The following is a 27,785-nucleotide window of genomic DNA, read 5'->3' on the forward strand; positions in this document are numbered from 1 at the left end:
AGAAAGTGGGTGCTCCACTAGGCCATCGCTCTAGCCCCAAACTGCTTACTTTGCACTAAGTACCCTTTGAGCTCCAACACACTGCATGCGGTGACTTATCCTTAACCCATTCGCCATCCATGGTAGGCAAGCCCTGCCTTACCTGCTTAACTGATATCAGGGTACAACAGCTACAAGGGTAGGATAGCTACAGTCCTATCAAGGGTAGGATAGCTACAGTCCTATCAAGGGTAGGATAGCTACAGTCCTATCAAGGGTAGGATAGCTACGGTCCTATCAAGGGTAGGATAGCTACAGTCCTATCAAGGGTAGGATAGCTACGGTCCTATCAAGGGTAGGATAGCTACAGTCCTATCAAGAGTAGGATAGCTACGGTCCTATCTTGGATGACGTGAAATCCATGTGTGCTTAGCCCTAGGTTAACCCACTGTTAAGCATATCAGAAAACAAGAACAAGCTCAACAATAAAAAGTAAATTTCAAACCATAGTTTTAGTTTCAAAAGCAGTGTGTTTATATGTACAGGTTCATAAATAGACTTAAAATGTCTGCACTGGCCTATTTAAACAGTAAGTCCCAGGGGCTGCAGAGATAGCTCAGTGCTGAGAACATACACTGCTCGTCCAGAAGAACTGAGCTAACTCTCAGCACTCACTAACAACAGCAGGTAGCTCACAATCGTGCAGAGGACTCTACGCCTCTGATCTCTGTGGGCACCTGCACTCATGTGCACATTCCCACACACGGACAGACACACGCACAGAACCTGTCTCTGAAGGTTGGTTAAACACTTCCTTTGGACATTTACCCTTACTATCACCGCACACTCATGCGGTTGATGACTCCCTCAGCATCCAGTGGAGACTCAGCACACCTCAGTTACCAGGTGTATTCACTCTAAGCATCACTTTCATAATATCACTCCTGTTATATTTCTAGCTTCTCTGTGGTACAGGGCCTTACGTGTGTTAGACTGATGCCATCTCCTTCCTAAGTTCAACCACTTCTCTATTTTCTTTTTAGTTCTTACTTGTTTTTTTCAAGATGAGTCTCATGTAGCCTAGGCTAGCCTCAAGCTCATTATGTAGAAGAGGGTAACCTTGAACTGATCCTCCTGCCTTCACCTAGAGTGCTAGAATTACAGGATACTGGCATGCACTAACCATGTACTAACACACCCAGTTTATATTTCTTCTTTTTCTTCTTCTTTTTTTTTTTTTTTTGGTTTTTTTTTTGTTTTTTTGTTTTTTTGTTTTTCGAGACAGGGTTTCTCTGTGTAGCCTTCGCTGTCCTGGAACTCACTTTTGTAGACCAGGCTGGCCTTGAACTCAGAAATCTGCCTGCCTCTGCCTCCCAAGTGCTGGGATTAAAGGCATGCACCACCACGCCCAGCATATTTCTTCTTTAGGATGTACATTTTGCAGAATTCCATGCAATCATATTATCTTTGAGAATTTTCTTTGCCTGACTGCTAACAAGTCTTTCAATATAAAAGCCAGGATTTTACTATTCTCAGTTTAATACTATTTGTGGAGGACTTACTACTTACACCACATGCTGTCTTCCTGATGTTATCAGAGCAGAGAAGAGCTGCTTAACTGATGCTGAGGTATCCAGCTCATTGGTAGAGTGTGCACTGAGCATGTGTAAGGTCCTGTGTTCCATCCCCAGCACCAAAAATACAACACAACACACACCAAAACCAAAAACATTAAAACAGTTACTGATGGGCCAACAAGATGGCTCAGCTGGTTAAGGTGCTTGCCACAAAGCCTGATTTGAGTTTGACCCACAGAATCCATATTATAGAAGGCTAGAATTCACTCCTGAAAGTTGTCGTATGTCCTATAATCATTGTGGTCCATGAGACCACAGACACTACTGAGCTATCCCACTTGTTACAGATAACTGAGAGGCACAGCAGTGTTTCCAATTGAGCACACTGAGCTGTATGTGATCACCACTGGATAAGCTGACATACCACTTCCTCTCCACACTTCAGCCAGGTGGCAACCGCCCTCTCCAGGTTCCTTGCAGAATTCTACGACATCTCGACAGGTGGTTTCTGGTGTTATAGGAACTTCTGTTAAAATCTGTTCATTGTTGCTCAAGAACACGGTTAATATCATCTGTGAGAGAAAAGATTAAGACCACAATTTAGAGTCCTCATATAAGGAGCTTTCTTTTTTTTTTTTGGGTTTGGGTTTTTCTTTTTCTATATATTTTTTTATTATGTATTTTCCTCAATTACATTTCCAATGCTATCCCAAATGTCCCCCATACCCTCCCCCCCACTCCCCTACCCACCCATTCCCACTTTTTGGCCCTGGCGTTCCCCTGTCCTGGGGCATATAAAGTTTGCGTGTCCAATGGGAGAAGGAGCTTTCTATTTCTAATGTATGCTAGCAAACACAACTGTAGGCTGGAGAGATGGCTCAGTAGCTAAGAGCACTTGTTTTTTATCACATAGGAGCTGGGTTTAATTTCCAGCACCACATGTCTGTAACTCCAGAACCAGGGGATTCAACGCCCTCTTTAGCACCTGTGGGCACCAGGCATGTGTGTGATATATACATATACATATAAACAGAACACTCATATATTCATACATATAAAATTAATTTTAAAAATCTAAAAAAAAAATCAATTGTAGGTTGTTGAAATGGCTCAGTGGTAAAGGCACTTGCTGCCAAGCCCAGCGCTCTAAGTTCAATCCTGAGTTTGACAGGGGAACCACATGGTGAAAGAATATACTCTCCAGAACAGTCCTCTGACCTCCCCCCATATCTGCACCCCAGGACATACACACCTACACCAGCACTCTCCCCCATACAAGTTAATTAAGTAAATAAAAAACACTCAATGCGAAGATATAAATGGGATGAGCTGACATCTCATAATCAGACCCATTGCCGGGCAGTGGTGGCACACGCCTTTAATCCCAGCACTTGGGAGGCAGAGGCAGGTGGATTTCTGAATTCGAGGCCAGCCTGGTCTAAAGAGTGAGTTCCAGGACAGCCAAGGCTACACAGAGAAACCCTGTCTCAAAAAAAAAAAAAAAAAAAAAAAAAAGGAAAGAAAAGAAAAGAAAAAGAAAAAAATTAAATGACACAATGCTTCAAAACCAAGTAGAAAAAAGGGTTCTATTGTACGTGAATGTTTTTCACCTGGAAAAAAAAATGGACTCATTCTCTATCTCATGCTTTCAGATTGAATGTTCTTTTATTTTTAAATTAATATTTATTAATATTAATTTCTCTGCATGTAAGTATGTGCCTGCAGTAGTCATAAGAGGACTTCCCTGTTACTGGAGCTGTAGATGGCTTGTGAGACACCATGTTAGTGTTTGGACCCAAACCCAGGTCCTCTGCAAGGTTTGTTTGTTTGTTTTTCCCTGAGACAGGGTTTCTCTGTGTAGCCCTGGCTGTCCTGGAACTCACTCTGTAGACCAGGCTGGCCTCAAACTCAGAAATTTGCCTGCCTCTGCCTCCCAAGTGCTGGGATTAAAGGCGTGCGCCACCACTGCTCAACCTCTGCAAGCATTCTTACCACTAAGTCATCTCTGCAGTCCTGCCATGGATATAACTCATAAAACCATACAAATTCTAGACTAAATAAAAACATTTAAAACTAAGCAAATATGTTTTATAACTATGTAGTTATAAAAGCCCTTTCTAACTAATAATTAAAAAACCAAAATCATAAGAAGAATGATTATTCAAGCATATTAAAATAAGAATTTTACAAAGCAAAGACAAACTGGAAAAATATCTGCAGTTCACATTACAAATAAGTGGCTAATCTGAATCCATAAAGAGCCCCTAATATTACTAATAAAACACTTAAAATCAAATTCATTAAAAAATTGGCCCCTAGAAATAAACTAAAACATCACAGCAAAAGAAAAACAAATGGCCTGAACTTCCAAAGTACATCATAATACATTTGAAAAAGTAAAGATGGTCTGACCTATATTCTTTTTACCATAAAAAAAGATTTGGTCAATTTGATTAAGATCTTAAGACATAATAATGGAAATAATTAAAAAAATACTCTTTGGGTACAATTTAAACCAAAGATTTCCCTTACTCTAGTGGTTCTCAACTCTCCTAGTGCTATACCCCCTTAATTTTGCTTCTCATGCTGTGTGACCCCCAACCATAAAATTATTTTGTTGCTACTTTATAACTGTTACTGTTATGAGTACTGTAAACACCAATATGCAGGATATCTGATATATGACTCCCCCAAAGGGGACATGCCCCACAGGTTGAGAACCTCTGCTCAGAAAGCATTCCAAAGTTTTCTTTTCATTAATCTTTCATTGAAGTTCAGAAACAAGGGGGGCCGGGTATGATGGTGCACATCTTTAATTTTAGACATCTGGAGGCAGAGACATGTGAGTCTCTGTGAATCTGAGGTCAGCCTAGTCTAGACAGCACATTTCAGGCCAGTCTGGGCCACACAGTAGAACTCTTGTCTCAACATCAAAAATCAAGGCCAAGAGCATCTCTGGTGAATAATCACACAGAATAATCAGGGCATGGCAGCACACTTGTGACCTCAGCACTGTGGAGGCAACAACTTCTGGAACACTGGGGCTTGCTGGCCCAACAACAGACTATGTCTCTAAAACCAGGGTGGCAGGTGTGGTGGCTCACACCTTCAGTTCCAGTACTCACACAGAGGCAGAGGCAAAAGCATTTCTAAGAGTTTCAGGCCTGCCAGGACTGCACAGGGGGATCCTGCCTCAAACAAACTACAAACAACAATTAAAAAAAACTTAAAAATTGGGTGGCACCTCAAAGAACACCCTCTGGACTGCCCTCCACACACACACACACATGTGCATCCAAACACATGAATATACTCAGCATATGCACCCCACACACACAAACATATTTGATATACACATGCATAGGCATGTGAACACACACACACATGAACATACATGTGCACAGACACAAGAATAGGAGCATATCTATAATGGAATGATAAGTAATCTCAAGTGTTAATAAGGATGTGGAGAACAGGAATCCTGCACACTTGTGTGGAAATATACAGTGGTGTGGCCATTCTAAACAACGCAGCAGTCTCTTACATAGAAGCATAGATTAACCATATGATCCAGCAATACCACCTCTCAGAATCCACTGTAAGAAGTAACATCTGTCCATACAAAGTACTCCATAGAAATGTTCATGGCGGCTTTGTTCATTCATAATAGCTAAAGAAGAAGCAACTCATTTGAGTCTATTAACTGACTATCAATAAAAAAAATGTGGCCCGCCATACAACAGACTATTCATGGATGAATTCTGTCCACATTATACAAGTGGAAGAGGCCAGAAACCAAAAAAAAAAAAAAAAAAAAAAAAAAAAAAAAAAATCAAAACCAAAACCAAACCAACCAAAATCCCCCAAACAAAGATAAAAACAACCCCCACACAGTATATGATCCTGTTTATATCGACAACTGTCACATCTGCTGAGGTGGAAAGACTGGTTGCCTGCTGGTTGGGAATGAACAGTGACATGATGTCACAAGATGTGGGACAATGGTGCTATGCACAGACAGCCTGGTCTCTAGTCCAGCTTAGGTCTTGAACCCCAGTGTGACCTGGTGGGTGGTAATTTCCGCCTACAAGGGACGAAAGGCATTTGAGCGTGTCTCCCGGATCCCTGGCTCCTGCCGAAGTTACCGCCCCCACAGCCCCGCGTGGCTATCAGTCATGTAGGAACAGCACTAAGCCTTCCCACGTGCAAATAAAGTTCCCCCCCCAAACACTCAGTCTAAGCCAATGAGAGGTACCTGCTGTTGAACCCTGAACCACCCCCAGAACTGTATGTAAATCCATGCAGGGAATTAAAGGTACGTGAGAACTACTCCTTCCTCTGAGTCTTTTGTTCCAAGAGCTGTATGTAACATGGGAAAGAGATCTTCTCTCCCAAAGAGCCATCTGAGGTCCCACCGCACTCTGCTTCTCGTAGTCCCAGCCCAACCTGACTCAGTCCAGAGCGGCTCGGAGTTACTGAGTGACCTGGAAGGCACGGCAGTGGCAGACTCACTTGCCTTCACTGGAAGCCTCGCAGCAGGCCTGGACAGAGACCTCCGCTGGTCCCCAGGCCCACACTTACAGACTGTGGTTATGGTTCTACAGCTTTAGACATTTGCTGAAGATGACTAAACTGTTCACTTAAGATAGGCATATTTACTTATTTTTGAGACAGGTTTTCACTATGTAGACAAGATTGGCTTCAAACTCACAGAGATCCACCTGTCTCAGCTGGGATTAAAGGCCACCACATCTGGCTTAAAACAGGCAAAATTTATGGCACACAAATTGTTCCTCAGAATTTGTTTTTAGAAAGTGGACTCTACAAGACTTTCAGAAAAGGCAATCAATTCTTATGTAGCACAAACCCTTGACTGAGCCTCAAGCTCTCTCCTTAGCTGTGTGCTGACTTTGCTGATGGTGATGGGAATGGCTTTCCCTCATTACTGGTTCTCAATTCTCAGCAGGAGCTTGGTGGACTCTGGGAATGTTTCTTTTAAGGCAATGGCACTGAACTCTGCTCTGATGAAACTTTGGATCTGTCCTGCTTTCATTTCCTATTGAAAAGGAACTGTGGGGACTGGAGAGAGGGCTCAGCAGTTAAGTACACTGACTGCTTTTCCAGAGGTCCTGAGTTCAATTCCCAGCAACCACATGGTGGCTCACAACCATCTGTAATGGGATCTGACGCCCTCCTCTGGTATGTCTGAAGACAGTGACAGTGGACACATATATAAAATGAATATTTAAAAAAACAAAAGGAAGTGTGGGATAGCAAAGATAAATGACCTGGAAGAACACAATAAAGATACACTAAATTTTAGTTAACTTTCTTGGTAGGTAATAAGTAAGGAGCGCACAGAAACCAAGGAAAGGATTCGTCGAGGTGGGCACAGACAACCATCCTGAAAAACCCTTAGCTCTTCCATGCACCAGAGGACTGACTCTAAGCTCCTTCTGGGTCAGACATGTTGCATCTCTGTGTTTAACTTAAAGCCTCAGAGATGTAGGCTGGAGAGATGGCTCAGTGGTTAAGAGCATTTGTTGCTCTTAAAGGGGACATAGGCTGAATTCCTAGGACCCACATGGCATTTAACAACTGTCTATAACTCCAGTTCAGGGATATCTGATACCCTCTACTGGTCTTGGAAGCCTCCTGCACATACATGGCACACATGTATACATACATGCAGGGCAGATACTCATATACATAAAGTAAAGAGATGTTAAGAGAGAGAAAAAAGGCAAACAGAAACATCCTCAGTCTCTGGGCACAACATCACTGTTACTGATGGAGCCCGAGCCAGCAGAGCCGGCACCTCTGCAAAGCAACCTAAGTGGATGCTGCTGCGCCTGCCATTAGATACATTACTTTGTCTCCATGCATGCTGCCCTGATGCTGGACCGGACCACTGCACTCAGCTGCTCAGCGCTCATCAGAGCTCCCCCTAACCAATCTAACTAAAGGAACTCCATCTGTTACCTGTCTCTTACCTGGCTCAGGGTTCAAATGCTTATCCATTTCCTGAGAACAGAGATCCTGGTCAGCCTTCAGCTGTGTCATCAGTACCTGGATCAGCACCGGGCATAAAGCATGGATTGACTACATAAATCCCCCAGTTATATGATTTGGTAGGACTTTTGAATCCTGAAGGATATGTGTTTGTCTGCCTTTTTATCTTCAAGTTTTCTTCACAATAAAGATAAGAGAAGGGCTGGTGAGATGGCTCAGCGGGTAAGAGCACCCGACTGCTCTTCCGAAGGTCAGGAGTTCAAATCCCAGCAACCACATGGTGGCTCACAACCATCCGTAACGGGATCTGACGCCCTCTTCTGGAGTGTCTGAAGACAGCTACAGTGTACTTACATATAATGAATAAATAAAATTAAAAAAAAAAAAAAAAAAAAGATAAGAGAATATTTACCCCTTTACCCACTGACTTAGTCTACATGACACAAGAAAAAGTATTATTGTGAAAGTCCAAAGCCATGATTAACATAAGATTAACATAAGAGTCTCAGCAGATTCCCTCATACCTCATATCGGGATGCCTCTAGACAGACTCCCTCCTCCCACAAGGTGGCGCTGCATGACAACAGGGAGCAATCCCACATTCAGAGAAAACTAAAGAAGTTAGATGCAGTGATGCACTTGAGGCAGAAGGATCAGGAGTCCAAGACTAGCCCCAACTACAAAGAGAATTTGAATCCAGCCTAGGCTATATGAGTCCCACGTCAATTTTTAAAAAAGATATAATAATAATTGGAAATTGACCATGTCTTAAAGGAAGAGTTGGCCTTAATAGAGTGATGAAAAAATTTCAAAATAAATAAATACTTAAGCCTAAAAATGCATATTAATATCAGTACTTGGGATTGTAGTGCAAAGGCAGGCTAGGCTGATCTCTTGAGTTCGAGGATAGCCTGGTCTACAGAGCACACTGCAGACAGCCTGGGCTACATAGAAAAACCCTGTCTCGAAAAAAGAAATCTTAAAAAGAAAATTGAAAGTCACAACTCAGACTAAAAAAATTATCTGGAAAAGTGTACAGGCAACAAGGAACTTGCATCCTAAAACACAGAAAGTTCTTAACATCAGTATGGAAACACACCTTTTCTAAGGAGCAAATGATGTGAACACACATCTAAGCAAAGCTGACGTGCAAATGCCATGTGTGCACAAGAAGTGTCGCGGGGAACAGCTTTCAGAACAATGACACAGTAGTCACCCTCAGTCAGGCAAACGGCCCTCCATAGTCCTGCCAACTCTGCTGTCACTGTTTCATGTTACAGGCACGCAGCAAAAGGAACTAAGCAGTAGACAATGCCACAGCCACTTTGGAAGACAATCCTATAAAATGTCCTATAAAACAAAACAGGGGTCACAGCTCTAATTCCAGTCCAACACTTGGGAGGCTGATGGTGTACGAGGAGTGCTACAAGTTCAAGACTAGCCTGGACTTCACAGTTAAGTGCCAGGCCCATCTAGGTACAGTGTCTCAAAACCTCTCCTCAAACACAAAAACACTTTTACCATATGATGTTTATTTTCACACAAAAGCTTGTATCAATTCTCAGAATTGCCAAAAATTTGGACACAACCAAGATGCCATTAGTAGATGAATGAGTCAACAAACTGACCTATTCAGACAGTGTAAGACTACAGCAATAAAAAGTATGTGCCATCAAGCCAGAAAATGACGAGGAGGACCTCTAACTATAAGCTGCTGGGTGAAACTGGTCTGAAAGGCTACATACATACTGCTGGATTCCAACTGTATAAGATTCTAGAAAAACAAAACAATAGAGTCTGGATCAGCTACAGGGCTGCAAGGGAGAACGGACTGCAGGGTCTTTCAGGACAACAAAGCTATTCTGAATGACACTGGAAGTGTGGAACATTACACATCTGTCAAAACTCACAGAGCTATATTCCAAGAGTGAAGCTCAGCCTATAAGCCAAGGACCTCAGTCAACCAAAACATATCAAAACTGGTCCATCACTGTAACAGATAGATCACAATGATAGTTAATAAGTGCTAGGTCTGCGGTGGGATGAGAAGAAAGCAGGAAAATTGTGTTTCTGTTCCATTTTTCTGTATTCCTAAAACTGCTGTAAAATGGAACAATAATATGAACTAGCCAGTACCCCCAGAGCTCCAAGGGACTAAACCACCAACCAAAGAGCACACATGGTGAAACTCCTGGCTCCAGCTGCACATGCAGCAGAGGATGGCCTTAGTTGGACATCAATGGGAGGAGAGGCCCTTGGTCCTGTGAAGGCTCCATGCCCCAGTGTGGGGGATGCGAGAGCCAGGAATGGGAGTGGGTGGGTTGGGGAGCAGGGGGATGGGGGGGATGGAGGAGGGTGTTTTTGGAGGGGAAACCAGGAAACGGGATAACATTTGAAATGTAAATAAAGAAAATACCCAATTTTTTTTAAAAAGGAAAAAAGTTAACAACAACAACAACAAAAGTGCTGTAAAATGGTATTTAATGTAAAATAAAAGCAAAAACAAAACAGCAAAAAACAGCAGTATCCTGTACCTGGCAAGAGTGCATGCAGACATTGTGTGTGTGAGAGTGTGTGTGTGCGCGTGTGTGTGTGTGTATGAGTGTGTGTGTGAGTGTGTGTGTGTGTGTGTGTGTGTGAGAGAGAGAGAGAGAGAGAGAGAGAGAGAAAGAGAGGGACAGAGAGAGACAAAGAGACAGTCAGTCAGTCACAGGAGAGGGGTGTCTATAAGAACTGAGTCACCTAATAAAATGTTTCTTAGTGTAGACCATGGCCCAATACTTTGAGAGAATAGCAGGATGGTCTTATGAAATTCTCAAGAGCTAGTATTAAACTAAAGGAAGAGTCACTGCCCTAGGAAAGTCACTGGCACCACTAGTTTCCAACCTCCTTAGTGCAGTGTAAGGGCTTCTCACACCCTTAACTTCTGTCTTTACTCTAAGACAGCTACTACTTTTCACTTTACAGATTAGGAAAAGGGGCTTGGAGAGCTTAATCATGGGTTCAAATCATGGAGCTCACAAAACTAGAGAGAAAGAGAGCTTAACTCACTCTGCCTGACTCAGAGCTAAGGCACTCTGAACCAGTTCTCCAAAGCACTTCCCCAGTGCATCAAAATACAAAAGAGAGGAGAAAATGTTTCTAGAGATTTTTTATATGAGAGTTCTAATAGTCTCTTGATTGGTATAATCTTTCATCATTCGTTTATATTTCAATTAGCCAGGTTATACCTAATGCTTTTATTTAAAGTTATCAATTGCAAACTGAGAGCTTTTCCCCATGTAGGCACTATATATACTGTGGGATAAGAGCAAAGAATCATGGCATTTCCTCCAATTAACCACAACAATGGAACAGAAAAATTATTTGACCTAAACCATATAAACTTTCTAATTAAATGTTCTTGGCCTTTAATCCCAGCACTTGGGTGTCAGAGGCAGGCAGATTTCTGAGTTTGAGGCCAGCCTGGTCTACAAAGTGAGTTCCAGGACAGCCAGGGCTACACAGAGAAACCCTGTCTCAAAAAAACAAAGAAACAAAAAAACAAAAATAAAAACAAAAGTCTACTATACCCTGCCCCATATGTATTTTTAATCTGCATTACTCATATACTGAAGAGAATTACAGATGTACATTACACATAAGCCTGAATTCACGCTATCATTTATAACAGCCAAAAATAGAAATAGCCCAAACTTACAAAGATAATTTAGAAATTTTACTTATGTTTCTGTGTCTGCCACCTGTGTGTACATGCCTATGGAGGCCAGCAGAGAGGGACTGACAGAGCCCATGGAGCTGGAATTCAAGGCAGCTGTAAGCCACCAGCTATGGGCATCATCTTCCTAAAGAACAACAAGCACTTTGTACTGCTGAGCCATTCCTCCAGTCCTAACTGCCCAAACTTACTGTTGCAAAGTTTTTATTTATTTATTTACTGTATATGAGTACACTGTAGCTGTACTGATGGTTGTGAGTCATCATGTGGTTGCTGGGAATTGAACTCAGGACCTTTGGAAGAGCAGTCAGTGCTCTTAACCGCTGAGCCATCTCTCCAGCCCAGCCCAGACTTACAAATGGCTGAATACTATGTAATGTACTCTGAACTTAGATTATTACTTGGTGGTGGTGCACACCTTTAATGCCAGCACTTGGGAGTCAGAGGCAGGCAGATCTCTGAGTTGCCAGTCTGGTCTACAGAGTGAGTTCCAGGACAGCCAGGGCTACACAGAGAAACTCTGTCTCAAAAAACAAGCGCAAACAAAAAAGAATAATTCTATTCATATGAAATGCCCGGAGCAAACTACCCATGAAGACAGGAAGCAGACTAGTGGCTGCCAGGAGCTGCAGGGACAGTTGATAAGAATATGGTTTCTTTGGGGAGATGAAGATATAAATAACTAGATAGCCATAATGATGGTACAATTGTGGATGTTTTTAAAAGCCCAGAACTATGTGATTATGTATCAATAAAACTTATTAAAACATTCTTAGTTATGCCAATTCAATCTATCGATATTTTTTCTCAATGAAGCAGCTTTAACTATTATAACAGGGCATTGTACCACTGGCTCATATCCCAGGAATCAGGAGACCAAGAGGCAAGGAGATTGCCGAGGTTGAGGCTAGTCTGGGCTACACAGCTAGACATTTTCTCAAACAACTCATTGTATTATTTACTTCTTTGTATTTTTTTTCTTCCTTCCTGGTAATATAAACTTATAATAACACATATCCTATTCTGTCATGTCTGTACACACAAAAATTTTCTTTTTGTTAGTAGGAAAATAGGGCTTAAAAACAAAGACAATTAAGCTAAGGATATACCTCAGAGGTAGAATATATGCTTAGCAGGCATGGAGGCCTACCACCTGAAAGGAATTACCAAAATAGTAACCTTGAAGAACAATATTTATAGATTCAGAGTGCAACTTCCAAAAGAAAAGTAAACTCAAAATCCCTCACCCCTCATTTTACAATCGACTGTTAACTCTGTCTTGTAGGTGTACAATGGCTCTTGAAAGCTGTAACATTTTGGATTTGCTTTATAAAGATGTGAGCTATTGTTTTTAAATGTTTCTCATCTTAAGAAACTCAGCAAGAGTATAGTATAGAGCACACGTGCCAGTGCCTGAGCACTGTAGGGAAATACCCGAGTAGATGACCTGGAGGTCACACTACACAGAGAGCTAAGACAGAACTGAGATAAGACACCATGAAGCAAGGCAGACACACTGTTGCCAGAGTGGTCTGGGTAGTTTCACCTAAGTGTGTTCCATGAGGAGCAGCCAGTGTTAGCAACCTTCAGTAGCAACTACGAACAGGATCAAGAAAACACCTGGGAAAACTAAACATGAATTTACCAGGTACATTTGTCACATTTGTTATTTTAAAAGAGGAGGCCGAAGAGATGGCTCAGAGGGTTAAGAATATCTGGGTTGGATTCCCAACACCTATGACTGCTCACAACATCCAGGGCATCCAATGACTACTTCTGGCTCCCTCAGGTGCTGCATGGACACAGGACACCCACTTAACTTCAGGCAAAACACTCATACAAATAAAATAATGAAAAAAATAATAAAATTTTTAAAAGAAATTTAAGAGCAAAAAGAGAAGGAGCACGAAGTGGGGTGGCCTTACATTAGCCTAGTTATCTATCACCTCTCAAAGTAAAGCCCGAGCCAGGCAGTGGTGGCGCGCGCATTTAATCCAAGCACTTAGGAGGCAGAGTCAGGCAGATATCTGAGTTTGAAGCTAGATTGTTCTACAGAGCAAGTTCTAGGGCAGCTAGGGCTACACAGATAAACAGGTCTTGGAAAAACCAAAACAACAAAAACAAACACAAATAAACAACTAAAACCAACAACCAAACAAACAAACGCTCCAAAGGGCTTTTGCTACTGATTAGTATTATTATTTTAGTGCTTACTGAGGGGTAGGTCTTCTTTTTCTAACTGTGCTACATCACCTAATTCTCTCAACAACTTCCGGGTCAGTTTCTGAGGAGATCCATTCTACAGGCAGGCCAAACTATCTAAAGTCACAAGAGGGAGAACCAGAGAGTAGGAGCTAAGCCAGAGTTGGCTACACTTCTGCTTGAACAGGTCTGAAACAACATGACCATGGAGTCACAGTCGCTGCAAAACCAAATTAGACAAGTTCTTCATTCCCTGAAGCTGTACACTGAGCTTCACACGAACGTTCTTAGATAGGAACATAAAGCCAAACTTCTTTAAATGAAAGAACTCACTTCATACATATAATATGCGTGGAGCTTTGAAAAAATACACATTTTAAGCATGACTATAAACAGTCAATGAGTAGAGGCACTATAAAAATGAAAGCATCCAATAGCCCACGCTGCTTCAGAGAAACTTCCAACTGAACAACAGCCATGAAAGTATAAAGCCCTTGGAGGCTTCAGACCTTAGAATGCCGTTTACTTTTACTCAGTACTGAGGACTGAACCTAGGACCTTGCATATGCTAGGCACGCAAACCCTCTACCATCATGTCTCCAGTCTTAACATTTTAAGTCAATGTCTCACTAAGCTGCCCAGCCTGGCCTTGAACTTGCACTCCTGCCTCAGGCTCTAAAACTGCTTGGAATACAGGCCTGTGCCCATCAAAGCAAGGGTATAGACCTGATCTGCACCTTGGGGTCTGAGTCTGCTCAGGCGGCAGAGCTCCTCATAAATCCATGTTTACTGGACGTGGTGGTGTATGCTTTTAATCCCACATGCATGAGGCACAGATAAGGAGACTGCTAGGAGTTCACGAAAAATTCATGTACACTTGTAGAATTTTATCCCTATTCCTTTTTAAAAGAAAATTCTTTATTCCAAATTAATAAAACACATAGCTAATGTGAGTTTTCATCTCATTACATGGCTATAATCTTCCAAACAAGCTGTATCATGAATGGTTAGCTGCTGGGTGTTAGTAGTCAAGCTGCCCTAGTTTTTCAAAAAGGAGAATAAACATTTTCTCAGTGCCTGTAAAACACACAGGCATCTGGCCCTCCCAGCAATCCTGTGCGTCGCTGAGATGTCTACTCCCCTCTGCTCTGGGACTCAGCTCCCAGAGAGCGTGCTTGTTTTATGTGGTGCTTCCCTCCTGTCACTGTTCACTCAAAAACATTCTTTTCTTTGCACTACGAATATGAGCGCCTACTATGTGCTGGTGACTGCACTGATGAATTCAAGCTCTGGCCCTTGCACGGTCGTGTGAAGGCAAGGGAAAGACACAGTAAAACATGCACTATAGCAGACAGTGGCATGCACTATGGAAAACATACAGCAAGCAGAACAGGTGGGCAATGGAGTGGCTCAGTTTTACTGGAGAAAGAAGAACCTCAGAGCCCAGGCATGGTAGTGTGTGCCTATAATCCCAACATTGAGGAGAAGTTCAAAGCCGGTCTGCGCTGCAGAAGACCCTGTCCCCTCACCTAAGTGAAGGGCCTCACTGAGGAAGGTGGCAGAGTAAGCCCTGACAACAGTCTGAAAGAAGAGCACACAAAGGAGAAAGTTTAACATCCCTGAGGCAGAATGAAGGCCAGGCAAGAGTGGACTCTCTGAGGAGTCCATCTTTTCTGGAGCAGAAAACTAAGAGAGAGTAGAGGGACGAGACAGGGCCTTAGTACTCCTGCTGTCAAGGTTCTCAAAGCTGTCCCTTTCTTGCCCTAGCTGAACACCGTACTGTTTGGTTTTCCATCCAATATTCTTCCAGAAAACTAAAATCATGTATCCACTATTGTTTAGATATATGATGCGTGTAAGGTGGCACTTCAGTGTTCGCGTGCATGTGCATATGCACAGAGGTCACAGTACAATTTTGTGGAGTTGTAGCAAGTGATTTCCCCACTGGGTTACTTTGCTGCTCAGCAGGTAAAGGTGCTTGCTGCTGAATACCAATTCCATCCCCAGGGCCCAGTCAGCGGGCTAGAACTGATGCCTTCAAGTTGTCCTTTGACCTACACACACTTGCTGCAGCAACTGAAAGTACACATGTGCACATATACAAATAGAATAACTAAATTACAATTATTATCACTTCACAAGCAGAAACCTGACAACATCTTATGAAGGTTCTTATGCTTACTGCAGGCACCACAGCTCACTGTAACAGCTCAGAAAGGCTACAGTTGCTCCATTAAAGCCAACTACTTCCAGGCTCTGACTAGCCCTGTGCCTGCCAGTGGTATAGAGTGTAACAACTAGGGAAGAGAGTGGGAGAGACGGCAGCAAACCCTGCTTCAGCTCATTAAAGGGCTGACAAGAGAAGCAAGAAAGGCTTATAATCATAAACCCCCCTCCTTTCCAATCACCCCAGCGTCAAGTTGTTCCTCTGTTCAATAAACACAGAGAAATCCTGCGGCAGCGCGCAGTGACAGCCATGCTGAAGAGGAATAAGCTAAGGGAAGGCCATCTTCCCTTTGTGTTCTCTCTCTCTCTCTCTCTCTCTTTCTCTCTCTCTCTCAATAGTTTATGTTTCTTCTGACTTCAAAAACAGTTCCTGTGCTATTACTGGCTCAGTACCCAGGATGTTCTCATAAGGATCCACATTCCAACACAACAATAAAAGGTAGCACTCATACTAGTCCATTAAAAGAGAAGCACACATTTTAAGCAGGAAATTTGAGATTATAGTACCTAGATACTTCAATTTCTTAAAATTAATATGTTTATGTGTAAAAGGAGAAACTTTTTTTTTTTGTAATTTGAGTTAGTGATCAAGCGATTGCTTCTTTCTCGACCTTTTTTTTTTAAAGGTGTTCGATTCAACAAAAAAACACTATGAGAATTTAAATTTAAATGTTTAAATCAGCCATCAAGTGTCAGAGTCAGACTAGCAACTATCTAACCAAAACCTTTCCTCAGTGTACAGATGAGGGAACAGAAAGCTGCCCAGAGATCAACAAACTTTTCAGTAATAAACCAAGACTGTAATCCAGGTGTCTTGATTCTCAGCACAACAAGCTGTTTCCTTTCTACATTTAGAGATTTCAATTACTTAACTCTTAAATGCTAGCATCTATGAAATGTCTAGCACAAAGCCTGACATATAACATCATGTCAAGATGGGCCTGGTGGCATGCACCTGTAGTCTTAGCACTAGGGAGGCAGAGGCAGGTCTCAGAGTTCTAGGTTACCCAGGACTACATAGTGAGCCTACCAAAATAAAATAAAATAAAGAGGGAGAGAAAGAGAGGGAGGGAAGGAGGGGGGAAGTAGAGAAGGGGAGAGAGACAGATACTAACCTAGGTTTGAGTCCCAACACCTGCATGGCAGTTCATAACTGTAACTCCAGTTCTGAAGGATCTGGCATCCTCTTCTGGCCTCCACAGTCATTACATGCATGTGGTGTACAGATATACATGAAGGCAAAATATCCATACCCATAAAAATAATTTTTTTAAAAGTTCAAGATCACCCTGGGCTACACAGCAAGATCCTAACACCTCCCGCAGCATTCTCTCAAACCATCCCCTTTAAATTTCTGTACCCAACAATAACTTTGGGCACTAAAACAGTTAGACATTCCCCTGCCAGTTCTTTAAAAGTCACTGATACGAATAAAATTTAAGTTGGGCTAGTTAAGTGGCGCAGCTGTTATAAGAGCACACTACACAACTTGTGTGATCCCCAGTCCCACAGTGAAAAGAGCTAACGATCCTGAAAATTGGTCTCTCTATATGCCTGTGCTCTCACATTATATATATATATATATGTATATGTATATGTATATGTGTATATGTGTATATATATATATATACCTAACTGTCTTAGTCAGGGTTTCCATTCCTGGACAAGACCAGGAATAACCAAGAAGCAATTTGGGGAAGAAAGGGTTTATTCAGCTTACACTTCCATACTGCTGTTCATCACCAAGGAAGTCAGGACTGGAACTCAAGCAGGTCAGAAAGCAGGAGTTGATGCAGAAGCCACAGAGGGATGTTTTTTACTGGCTTACCAGCCCAGAGATGGCACCACCCACAAGGGCCTATCCCCCTTGATCACTAATGGAGAAAATGCCTTACAGCTGGATCTCACGGAGGCATTTCCTCAACTGAAGCTTTCTCTGTGATAACTCCAGCTTGTGTCAAGTTGACACAAAACTAGCCAGCACACTAACTAGTTAGTACAATAACTGTCTCCCAGATATCCTTAATGTGAAAGGAAGAAGGCTCAGTGACATGCTAGAAAATGAGGCAGAGCACATCAGCCCTTCTGAAAGGGAAAAGCAGGCTTGAAAGGCTTGGTGCCCACTCTGGGACAGACTTTAAACCTAGACACGGCTCCACAAAGCCTATGATATGACACTGTTCATGGTAGGCCTAGGACCCAAGTACCTTTAGAAGCTTTAAAAAATCCTTATGCATATGAATGTCTTACCTGCATGTACACATGTATGTTTACTTTGCGTGTGACTGGTGGCTACAGAGGTTGCGGGGGGGGCATCCACAGGAGTTACACATGGTTGTGAGTCACCAGTTTGGTCCTAGTAACTGAACCAGGCACTCTGAGAGAGCAGCAACTGCTCTTAAGTGCTGAGCCATCTCTCTAGCCCTATAAAAATCTTTTAAGGCAGGCAGGCACAACTTGGCAGGCTATTCTACCTCTCCAAGATAAAAATGGGCACTGTTGTTCTCCAAGAGAATGGGGTAGGAGGCATGGATGGAAAAAGAGGGGAGTGTTCTTGTGTGCTTGGCACTCAGCTACCCCAGGCTGGCATCTGGCCTACTTCACTAAGGCACACAGACGCTAGTCCCCACTTGATAACCAAGGTCCTACACTTGGGGAACCAACTGGCCCAGGAAACTGTCACCCCCAACATCGATTTCTACTGCCAAGGACCACAGATAGTCAAGTAGTCTTCCACCCCAGCTGCCATCTCCAGCAACAACCTGTACTAGTGCTGATCCCGGGAGTCAGGTCTACTGCTAAGCACTGTCCACACAGAATGTTTCAGCCTGGGGTAAAAGTTTTCTTTTCCTTTAATAGCCAGCTGTGGTAGCATATACTTATAATCCCAACACTCAAGAGGCTGAGGTAAATTATCATGGATTTGAGGCCACCCTGAGCCACATACTGAGAAAACCAAGGCTGGAGGTTAGCTCAGTGGTAGAACAGTTGACCGGCATGTATGAGACCCTGTGTTCAATCTTCAGATACATAAATAAGTATGCAAGTGATAAATCAATAATGAAAAGCACATTAACTTGTAAATGGCAACACATAGTTTTTGAAAGTGGCAAATGAGGAAATGAGGTTTCTTTTGATTTATTTTCATACCCAGTCTATATTTCTCATACCTTTTCTGCACCATTAAAATGTTCTTTTTATTTTAAACAACAAGGACATAATAAGTAGAATGTGTAGTATTTAGCTAATGATACACTTTAGGCATGCTCCCACAGGACTGCACACAGCTACACTGTGTTTTAGGCTATGTATTCTTTCTCTGTATGCCCACACCATAATTTACTGACAGGCACTATTACTTTATTTCACAAATGAGGAAGCGAGTTCCAGAAGATTATTTAATTTGCCTAAGGTCACATGGCTAGGAAGTGGCACAGCCAAGTTTAAAACCAGAGTTGCCTGACTCTCAAGACTGCATTCTCAAACACTCCTACCCAGCCACAAATGTGTTTTGCATGTTTCTACCACCAGGCTGAAAACACATCGGGAAAGTCTTAGTGCTAACTACTGTGAGTACATTCTATTAAACAAGTATTTAGTACGGGCCATTTTGGGGTTACTATCTTCATCTTCCCCACTGGGCAACTCACACCTCTCTCAATGCCCCGTGAAACAGTTGACACACAAACACATTTCTGGAAATATGGATCCAACAACAAGCATAGAACCGCCCTTCACTTGACCAAAGCAGGACCTCTTGGCCTTCCTAGATCCTAGGACAATATAACTTAACCTGACACCCCCACCTCAAGAGGTGCCTCACCAGCAAACATTTTTTAAAAAAAGATTTATTCTATTTATATGAGTACACTGTAGCTATCTTCAGACACACCAGAAGAGGGCATCGGATTCCATTACAGATGGTTGTGAGCCACCATGTGGTTGCTGGGAATTGAATTCAGGACCTCTGGAAGAGCAGCCAGTGCTCTTAACCACTGAGCCATCTCTCTAGCCCACCAGCAAACATTCTTACACTTTTGGTTTTGGTTTTTGTTTTTTTGAGACAGGGTTTTCTGTGTAGCACTGGCTCTCCCAGAACTCTGTAGACTAGGTTGGCTTCAAACTCAGAGCTACTTCCAGACTGCTCGACTAAAGGCATGTGCTCAGCTTATGTTCTCACACCTTTCCTTGTTTTCAGAAGTCTACCCTCCAACCAATCTTAGCAGTACTATCTGTATTCACATCACTGTATACCGAGATCAAAGGCCAAAGTGATAAATTTCTGTGAAATTTTCTAAACACTAGTAAAATGCATGTAAGTTTAGATCACACCAGGACTGAGATAAAAGGCAGACCACAAGGGGTAATAACCTGTAATATCTAAATGTCTGCTTGAGGCCCCAAAAGAGACCCCCCACCCCAGTTCAAATCCTTCAGATTCAGTATAGTGCCCTATTTTGATGTGGGTACTCTCTAGCACAAGACATCTTTGAATATTCGCCAATAACATCAAACTATTAGAGGAAAATTTGTGTGTGTGTGTGTGTGTGTGTGTGTGTGTGTGTTTGTTGTCCCCCCACCCACAGACTGCCCTTGAACTTGGAAACTGGCCTGCATCTGCCTCCTAATTGCTGGCACTAAAGGAGTGCACCACCACTGCCCAGTAGGAACAATTTCTTGATATTAACAATTAGTTGTCACATTAAAAAAGTTGGCAATACAGAAAACTTTACTTTTCAATTCAATTTAGTTGTGGGATGCAACTTCTTTTGACTTTAACATTAAAAACATGAATGGGGCAAGAGAGAAGGCTCAGCAAGTAAGAACATTTATTTGCTGCACTTACTGGAGAGAGACTCTTGTGAACTGTATGGAAGCATCACTTGTCAATTAAGAAAAAAACAAAGAAACAAAAAACAAAAAAAACCTATGGCCAATGAGCTGAGGTAGGAAATAGGAGGGGACATTCTGACAAAGAGAGAGGAATTCTGGGAACGAGTCAGGCATGGGAGATTCACCCCAAACTCTGCAGGAGACAGTGGCAAAAACCTGAGGAGAGGTAACTAGCCATGTGGAAGACATAAAATAGAATAAACGGGTTAAAGAAATTACGAGCTAGTTGGGGAACAAGCCAAAGCTTATGGCCTAAGCATTTATTCATATATAATTAAGTCTCAGAGTTGTTATTTCTGGGAACAAAGAGGCCCGGTGGAAAAGCTTGTGGTTACATTCAATTCTCAGCACCCACGTTGGGCAGCTCACCACCACCTATAATTCCAATTCCAGAGGATCCAATGCCCTCTTCTAGACTCCATGGATACCATATACATGTCACCCCCCCAAATACACACAAGAATAAGTATTTTAAAAAATAATTTCAAAATAAAATATAAACAGCTATTACTACTTTTTATTTTTATTTAATCATTATCATCATCATCATTTATTTATTTTTGGTTTCTTGAGACAGGGCTTCTCTGTGTAGCCCTGGCTGTCATGGAATTCAATTTGTAGACCAGTCTGGTTTCCAACACACAGAGATCTGCCTACCTCCCAAGTGCTAGGATTAAAGATACACACCACTACGCCCTGCTATTGCTACATACATACATACATACATACACTTTTTATTCTTTGTGAGTTTCTCATCATGTACCCAGTCTTGCTCATCTCCCCATCACCTCATATCTACCCTCTGTCCTTGCAACCTCCCCCCAAAGTAAAACACATACAAATAAACAACAGCAACAACAAAAAACAAACCATAGAAGATAGCTCATCATGGAAGCTGTAGTGTGTCACAATGCGCCTCACAGTACACCCCCCTGTCCACACATTTGTACTTGCAAATGCTCACTGCAGTGAGTCACTGGTCTGGTTCGAGATCTCTGGCTTTTGTGACACCGATACTGGATTCTTACTGGGATCACTCCAGGTCATCCCACTGCTGCCCTGGGTCATGGGCATGCTGCAGCTTTAGATCAATGGGACTGGCCCTTTCATACACTTCAACTGTTTCCACATAATAGAGATTCTGGGGTGGGCCAACTCAGAGCTCTGGATCTGGGCCTAGGTAAGAGCCAAGTAGGTAGGACAGCATGCCAGCTCTCCCGTATCTGTACCACCAGGGTGAGTAACCCAGCACTGCTCTGGCTAGGCCACCCAACACTGCCATTGGCAGGACCCAGGGTTAGCTCTCCTGCTCTCATGCCCACCTAAGCCTCCAGAGCAAGATCCACTGTGCTAACCAGTCAAGGTGTGGGACCACCCTCCCAAGGGGCTGGGCCTCTCACACCCTCAGGCCTGGCTCACCCGTGACTTTGCCATCAGGGCCAGCTCCACTGTGTTGCCCTGGTGAGGTGCAGGGTCTGCTGTCCTGCCTGCTACAGCCAGTGAAGAAGCAGGCATAGCTTTCCCAGCTTCCAGAGTTGGGGAGGCATCATGCTCATGACACCTCACACCAGACAGACTGGCAGGGGACAGCTCTCCTGTACCCACCATCACAGTTTCTTCTCCTGCACAGTCCAGGCAAGATCCAAGGCCCATTCTGCCAAATGCTGCAGCTGGTAAGGGGCGGGGGAGGGGCATCACCTCTGTGCTCATGCCACCCCATGGCAGACAATTGGAGGGCTCAGCTCTCCCACACTCATACCCTCAGAGTTGCCACCAGGGCAAGCTCTACTGTGCTACCTGGATAGAGTGTCAGGCTCGCTCTCCTGAGTGCTGCCAGTGGTGAGAGATGGGGTCAGTTCTCCAAAGCTCTTAGTCTAGTAGAGGGTGGAGCCAGTTATGCACAGCCCCTGAACGTTCTCGTGGTCCCCAGTGGCTGTCCCAGCCAGAGACATCCCCAAGTTCTCTAGTGGTAATATGAGCTACAGACTTTAACCATGCCCCCTGCCACTGCACAGCCAAGGACTCAGTGGCAGCTCGGGCTGGGACCTCACCATGGCCCTGGGTAGCAGGGCTGGCCACTCACAACAGGCTCCTCCTCTCCACCCTCAAGTCTAGTTCCATCTCTCTCCATAATGCTCAAGCTGCTCCACTTCTCTTCTCTCCCATCTGACCACCACACACACATACACATTGTGGTGGTTCCTGCTGTAGACTGATCATGAGGCTGGTAGATCCCTGGTGACATCTTCCATGCTTGCTGTGCAGAAGCAAGTTAGGTGTCTATGGCCTGCCTGTGCCATGTGCTGGAGGGCAGGTCTGCAGGTGGTGTAGTCATCCACAGGTCTCTCTGTCTTCCTCCTCCAACTGTGCTACCTGGTTTTGATTTGAATTGATTTTTATATGTCCTAGGCGTAAGACAGCTTTGGCCTCCAAGCCAGGCATCAGGCTAGGATGAACAAAGGACTGCCATCTACTCTGCCCCTGACTAAGAACACCAGCATCAACAAGGTGTCTCTTTGCCCATTGCCAAGGGCTATTTTTCTTTTTCTCTTTCTTTTTCTTTTTAAGGACAGGGTCTTACTTTGTAGCTATGGCTGGTATGGAACTCACTATGTAGACTAAGGTGACCTTAAACTCACAAAGACCCTTTTTCTGCCTCATGAGTAATGGGATTAAAGATGTGGGTACCACACTCAGCTGCTACTACTACTTTTAATATATATTTAACATAAACATACATACATACATAGTTTGTGTGTGTTTTGCCTGACTGAGCATAAAGTGCATTCCCAGTGCCCAAAAGAAGTCCAAAGAGGGCGTTAGATCCCCAGGAAATGGAGTTAATCCCTAAACCATCTCTCCAGCCCCTACTGTTACTTTTAAAAGTCCCACTCTCCCTTCCAAGCCATTCAGGGTCAGGTATCTATTCCTGGAAATTCTCCAAAAGGACAGGAAACCAACTGGACCATAGGCTTTTCTCTATTAACTGAGATATCTGAAGTATATTCAATTATACAGGTAAACATTCATATAAAAAGATTAAGAGTAGACTACCAAGTTTTCTTGTCTCTTTGTGGCAAAGCTTATAGTACAACAGGCAGGAAACATCAATACTCACACAAAACAAACTGCTACTTTGTATATAACATAAATTGGGTACATTTGCAGGCTCACTCTCTATTCATTTAGGAAAATGTTACTGAGTCCAACCTGGCCCTGAGCCAGACTCTGGACATACAAGGTCAGAAAGACTGGCCCAAGGCTTACTTCCTCACTGGACCTGAGACCTAAGAGAACAGAGAACTACAATGTGGAGTTGCCAAGTGCCAAGAGATCCCATGGGGAGGAGCCCAGACTCCAGGATCAGAAAAGACTTCCCAAAGGAAGCAACAAGTAGGCTGGGCAGGAAAGGAGTTAGTTGTGGACAGGAATGGGGGATTGGACAGGCAGTGCTGCAGTTGACAGAGAAGAGAGCAAAGCAGAGCCAGGCGGCAAGGAGTCTGCCAAGATGGCCTTATTAGGCACAGCAGTCTGGATACACTGACCAGACAATCAACCACACCATGGCATGGTTATCCACCCTGCCTGTCTCACTCTGCAAAACAACACAGGGCCTCCTCTCCTGCCTTCCTGCTAAATGGTCATCTTTTTACACTCTGATCTTATTTCTGCTATTCTCTCATATTTCATTTACAAAGAATAGAAAGTAAAACTCAAAATAATCCAGTGTGTTAAAATATACTAATTGAAAAATCAGAAAAATGAAAACTAGAAAGTCTCCCCAGACACAGTAGGGCTAATGAAGTATTTCAGAGAGAAAGAGTAGCTTAATTATAACAGTACTGGCAATTAAATGTTGATTAAATCATCCCTTCAAATTTTCCTATACCTTAATTAGAATCCTAAATCATTTAATCATTAATTATACTATTCCTATAGTTGTTGGGGTAGACTCAAATGTTGTAGCAAACAACAGTTGTTTATTGAAAATTAGTTGTCCGAAGACACCAATGAAAAAGAATCCTTATAAAAGGATAATGTAACATTTCTTTCACCTGTGAAAACTTGTTTGGTAAGCCCTTATCTAAAGCAATCTCCTTAGCAAAAATGTCTGAAATGAACTGACACAAAACCATTAAGCATTTCGGAGCATACCTTAGTGCTTGTTATGTGCCAGATCTTGTGGGGTCTTTACACTGCAGCAGTTCAGTTAATCCTAACTCCTACACTATGATGTTCACTCTATATATTAGGAAACTGAGACAAGGAAATTAAGTAATTCACCCAAGATCACACTGCTAGGTAGGACATGAGAGTCTTTCCTCCCCAAATATATTCCTTCATTACTTCACTATCCTACAACATCAAACATCAAAGCAAATGTTAACAACTATAATAAAAGCCCTTCCAGGCCCAGCATGGTGGTACAAGCCTTCAATCCTAGCACTCAGGAAGTAAAGGCAGGTGGATCTCTGATTTTGAGGCTAGCCTAGTCTACATAGCAAGTTCCAGGTTTTTTTTTTTTTAAAAAAAAAGGCAAACCAAAGCCCTTCCATGGACTTTAAGGAATTAAAACTACAGGATGGTAGCTCTTTTACCTAAACCACACCACATGGCTACTGAGAACTTAAAAACATGGTTAACAGGCTGGAGAGATGGCTCAGTGGTTAAGAGCACTGACTGCTCTTCAGAAGGTCCTGAGTTCAAGTCCCAGCAACCACATGGTGGCTCACAATCATCTGTAATGAGATCAAAATGCCCTCTTCCGGAGTGTCTGAAGACAGTTACAGTGTACTTACATATAAATAATAAATAAATAGATAAATAAATAAATCTTTTTTTTTTTAAAGAACATGGTTAGCATGAATTGAGGTAAATTTTATGTGTAAAGCATGTTCTGGAATTTGAGACTCAGCCGAGGAATTTAATATGTCATTAATACTTCAATACTGTATGCTGAAATGCTTTGGATATGATGGGTTAATTGTACTGAATCTTTTTACTTTTCTGCTCAGCTCCTGGACACTGAAAAATGAGACTTGTAGTTCCATCGTGTCCTACTGCACACAGCACTCGACAGTGCATCATCTCTAGACATCACTGACAGTGTTTACCCCTTTCTGATGACTCAGGCAGCATAAGGAGCTTTAACTATACCCTGTGTGCTCTATAATCACGCCTCAGGTACCAACAAGTCAGGCTGCCCCTTAGACCTCAGATTACAGCCTCCCAGCGTGCTGAAGCCGTGCCATTGTATGACTTCCAGGCTGAGATGGAGCCCTGCAACTCTCTGTATCCAGCTTCCATGCTGCAGCACCTAACCTTGCCAAGCTGGGTAAACTGTAGTGGTCTCACACAAAAGAATGAAGATCCTGAGAGTTTAAAGGACTTTGACAACTATGCTGATGGCTCAGCTCATACTCTGTCTTTACTTCAAACGACTCCTTTCTCCAACTCCAGTCATACCAGCTTTAACTGGAAGACACTCAGTTCAACTTAAAAGCTCCAATCGTAGTTTTAGTTTGAAGACAGGAAGGTACTGTAGATGGGCAATGGTGGACAGTGTGAACACATCCCCTGCCACCTGAACTGGACAATCACGTGGTAACTTTTACCTTACCACAATAACATACACATTTTAAAGCCCCTTTTCCAGTTTCATGTTTTCCTCAGAATCCAGTTCAAACTCACATGCAGTCAGGGTTAGCCCTCAGACTCTAGCCTCCACCTACATTTTCTCAGTCCCTCCTCGCCTCCCTCCTCCGGCCTCAAGTTCCAGTGACTTTCTCTCATTATGCATTCCATTTCTGACCTTGGCCTCTGACTTGCAACCTTTCTACCTAACAGGCCTGCTCCATCACCTCCATCCTTCCAGAGCTCTCTCTGACCCCCAGCCTCCAACCCTTTATCAACATGGAAGGTTGCAAAGATAGTTGCTGGCACCCTGCTCTGCAGCAGCTGGTACTGCCATGCTTGAATTTTTCACATGGCACTGTTGTTTACATCCTACATGATGAGCTCATTTCAAGCAGGCCAGACCCTATGTATAATTAACGCACCCAACGCTGTTGAGCTCATTCAGTAAACAGTACTTTCTGAAGGCCACTGGGGGCCTTGCCATGTCCTAGGCACTAAAGATACTGCACTGGGAAAGGAAAACAGACTCCTGCTTTCCTGGAGTGCCCAGAGATAAACACCAGGCAGGCACTGTCCTAAAGGAAGTAAAAAGCACAGTGTGGGAGGGGCGTTTCCTGTGAGGTTGGTTGTCTGGGAGGTGCTGCCAAGCAGCTCTTATCAGAACCCCGGTGAACTGCACTGGTCTGGTTGAGTTGGTCTGAATAATAGAAATACTAGACAAGACAGGCAAACTTTCATCTTTAACAAAAGGAAGCTATGTTCTCTGTGTTCTATCAACTAGGTAGACTTTACAATCTCATTCCAGCCCTCCTAGCGTGAAGAGTGGAAGCACACTGTGAGTGCAGTCTCTATCCTATCTCCACAATGGCTCCTGGATACAACAGAAAACGTAAGAGCAAATGTTTACTGAGTGCTTACCATGGATACTGACACTCCAGCGCTTGACAAGCCACACAGCCATCTTAGGAAACACCTATACTAAAGAGGAAGAAGATAAGGCCCAAAGATGTTACATAATTTATCCAAGGCCTCAGAAAAGAGAGTGGCAAAGCCAGAATCAGAAGCCCACCATGGCACTGAAGCCTAGCTTGTAACTACCATGCTGTGTGGCTTTCTACTAGTATTTCTCCAGTCAGAGTCTAAAATAGGAGGATGCAAGTTCAAGGCTAGTCTGAAATATAGATACACACATATATGTATATATATTAATATATATATATGCATGATATATATCAGGTTCTAAACTAGCTTGAGATACCCTGTTGAGAGAAAGAAAAAGAGAAAGAGAGAGAAAGCAGGCAGGCAGGCAGGCGAGCGTATAGAACAGCTAGGTACTTTATAACTAAGATGAAAGAGCTGCAGTCCAGCCATGATCTGGGAAACTTGGGTTCGTCATCTCAAGAACCTGACTGTGTATAAAGTGAGGTATACAGTACAGTATAGATGCCCAGGCAGCAACCCTCATATCAAACACACAGCACTAAAAGCTACTTAATCTGAAGGGAAAGACTTGTTAGCCCTGCACTGAGACCTTCAGATTT

At 43.0% G+C, this 27,785-nt stretch overlaps 1 protein-coding gene and 1 non-coding gene across 5 annotated transcripts in view; both read right to left on the minus strand.

The window, feature by feature from the left end:
- Ppp1r13b (protein phosphatase 1, regulatory subunit 13B) overlaps positions 1 to 27,785 on the minus strand; it is a 79,663-nt gene that overhangs the window by 41,849 nt on the left and 10,029 nt on the right. For all 4 annotated transcript variants that reach the window (XM_006515796.4, XM_006515797.4, XM_030246683.1 and 1 more), the window contains exon 2: positions 1,981 to 2,128. In XM_006515796.4, the coding sequence (XP_006515859.1) occupies positions 1,981 to 2,128 (148 nt within the window). The remainder of the gene's footprint in view (positions 1 to 1,980; positions 2,129 to 27,785) is intronic.
- Positions 23,004 to 23,142, minus strand: LOC115488070. The gene has a single exon (XR_003950339.1). It is a non-coding gene; the product is annotated as a small nucleolar RNA SNORA48 (small nucleolar RNA).

This window comes from Mus musculus, chromosome 12 (assembly GCF_000001635.26).
Source record: "Mus musculus strain C57BL/6J chromosome 12, GRCm38.p6 C57BL/6J".
In the NCBI taxonomy this organism is placed as follows: Eukaryota; Metazoa; Chordata; class Mammalia; order Rodentia; family Muridae; genus Mus; species Mus musculus.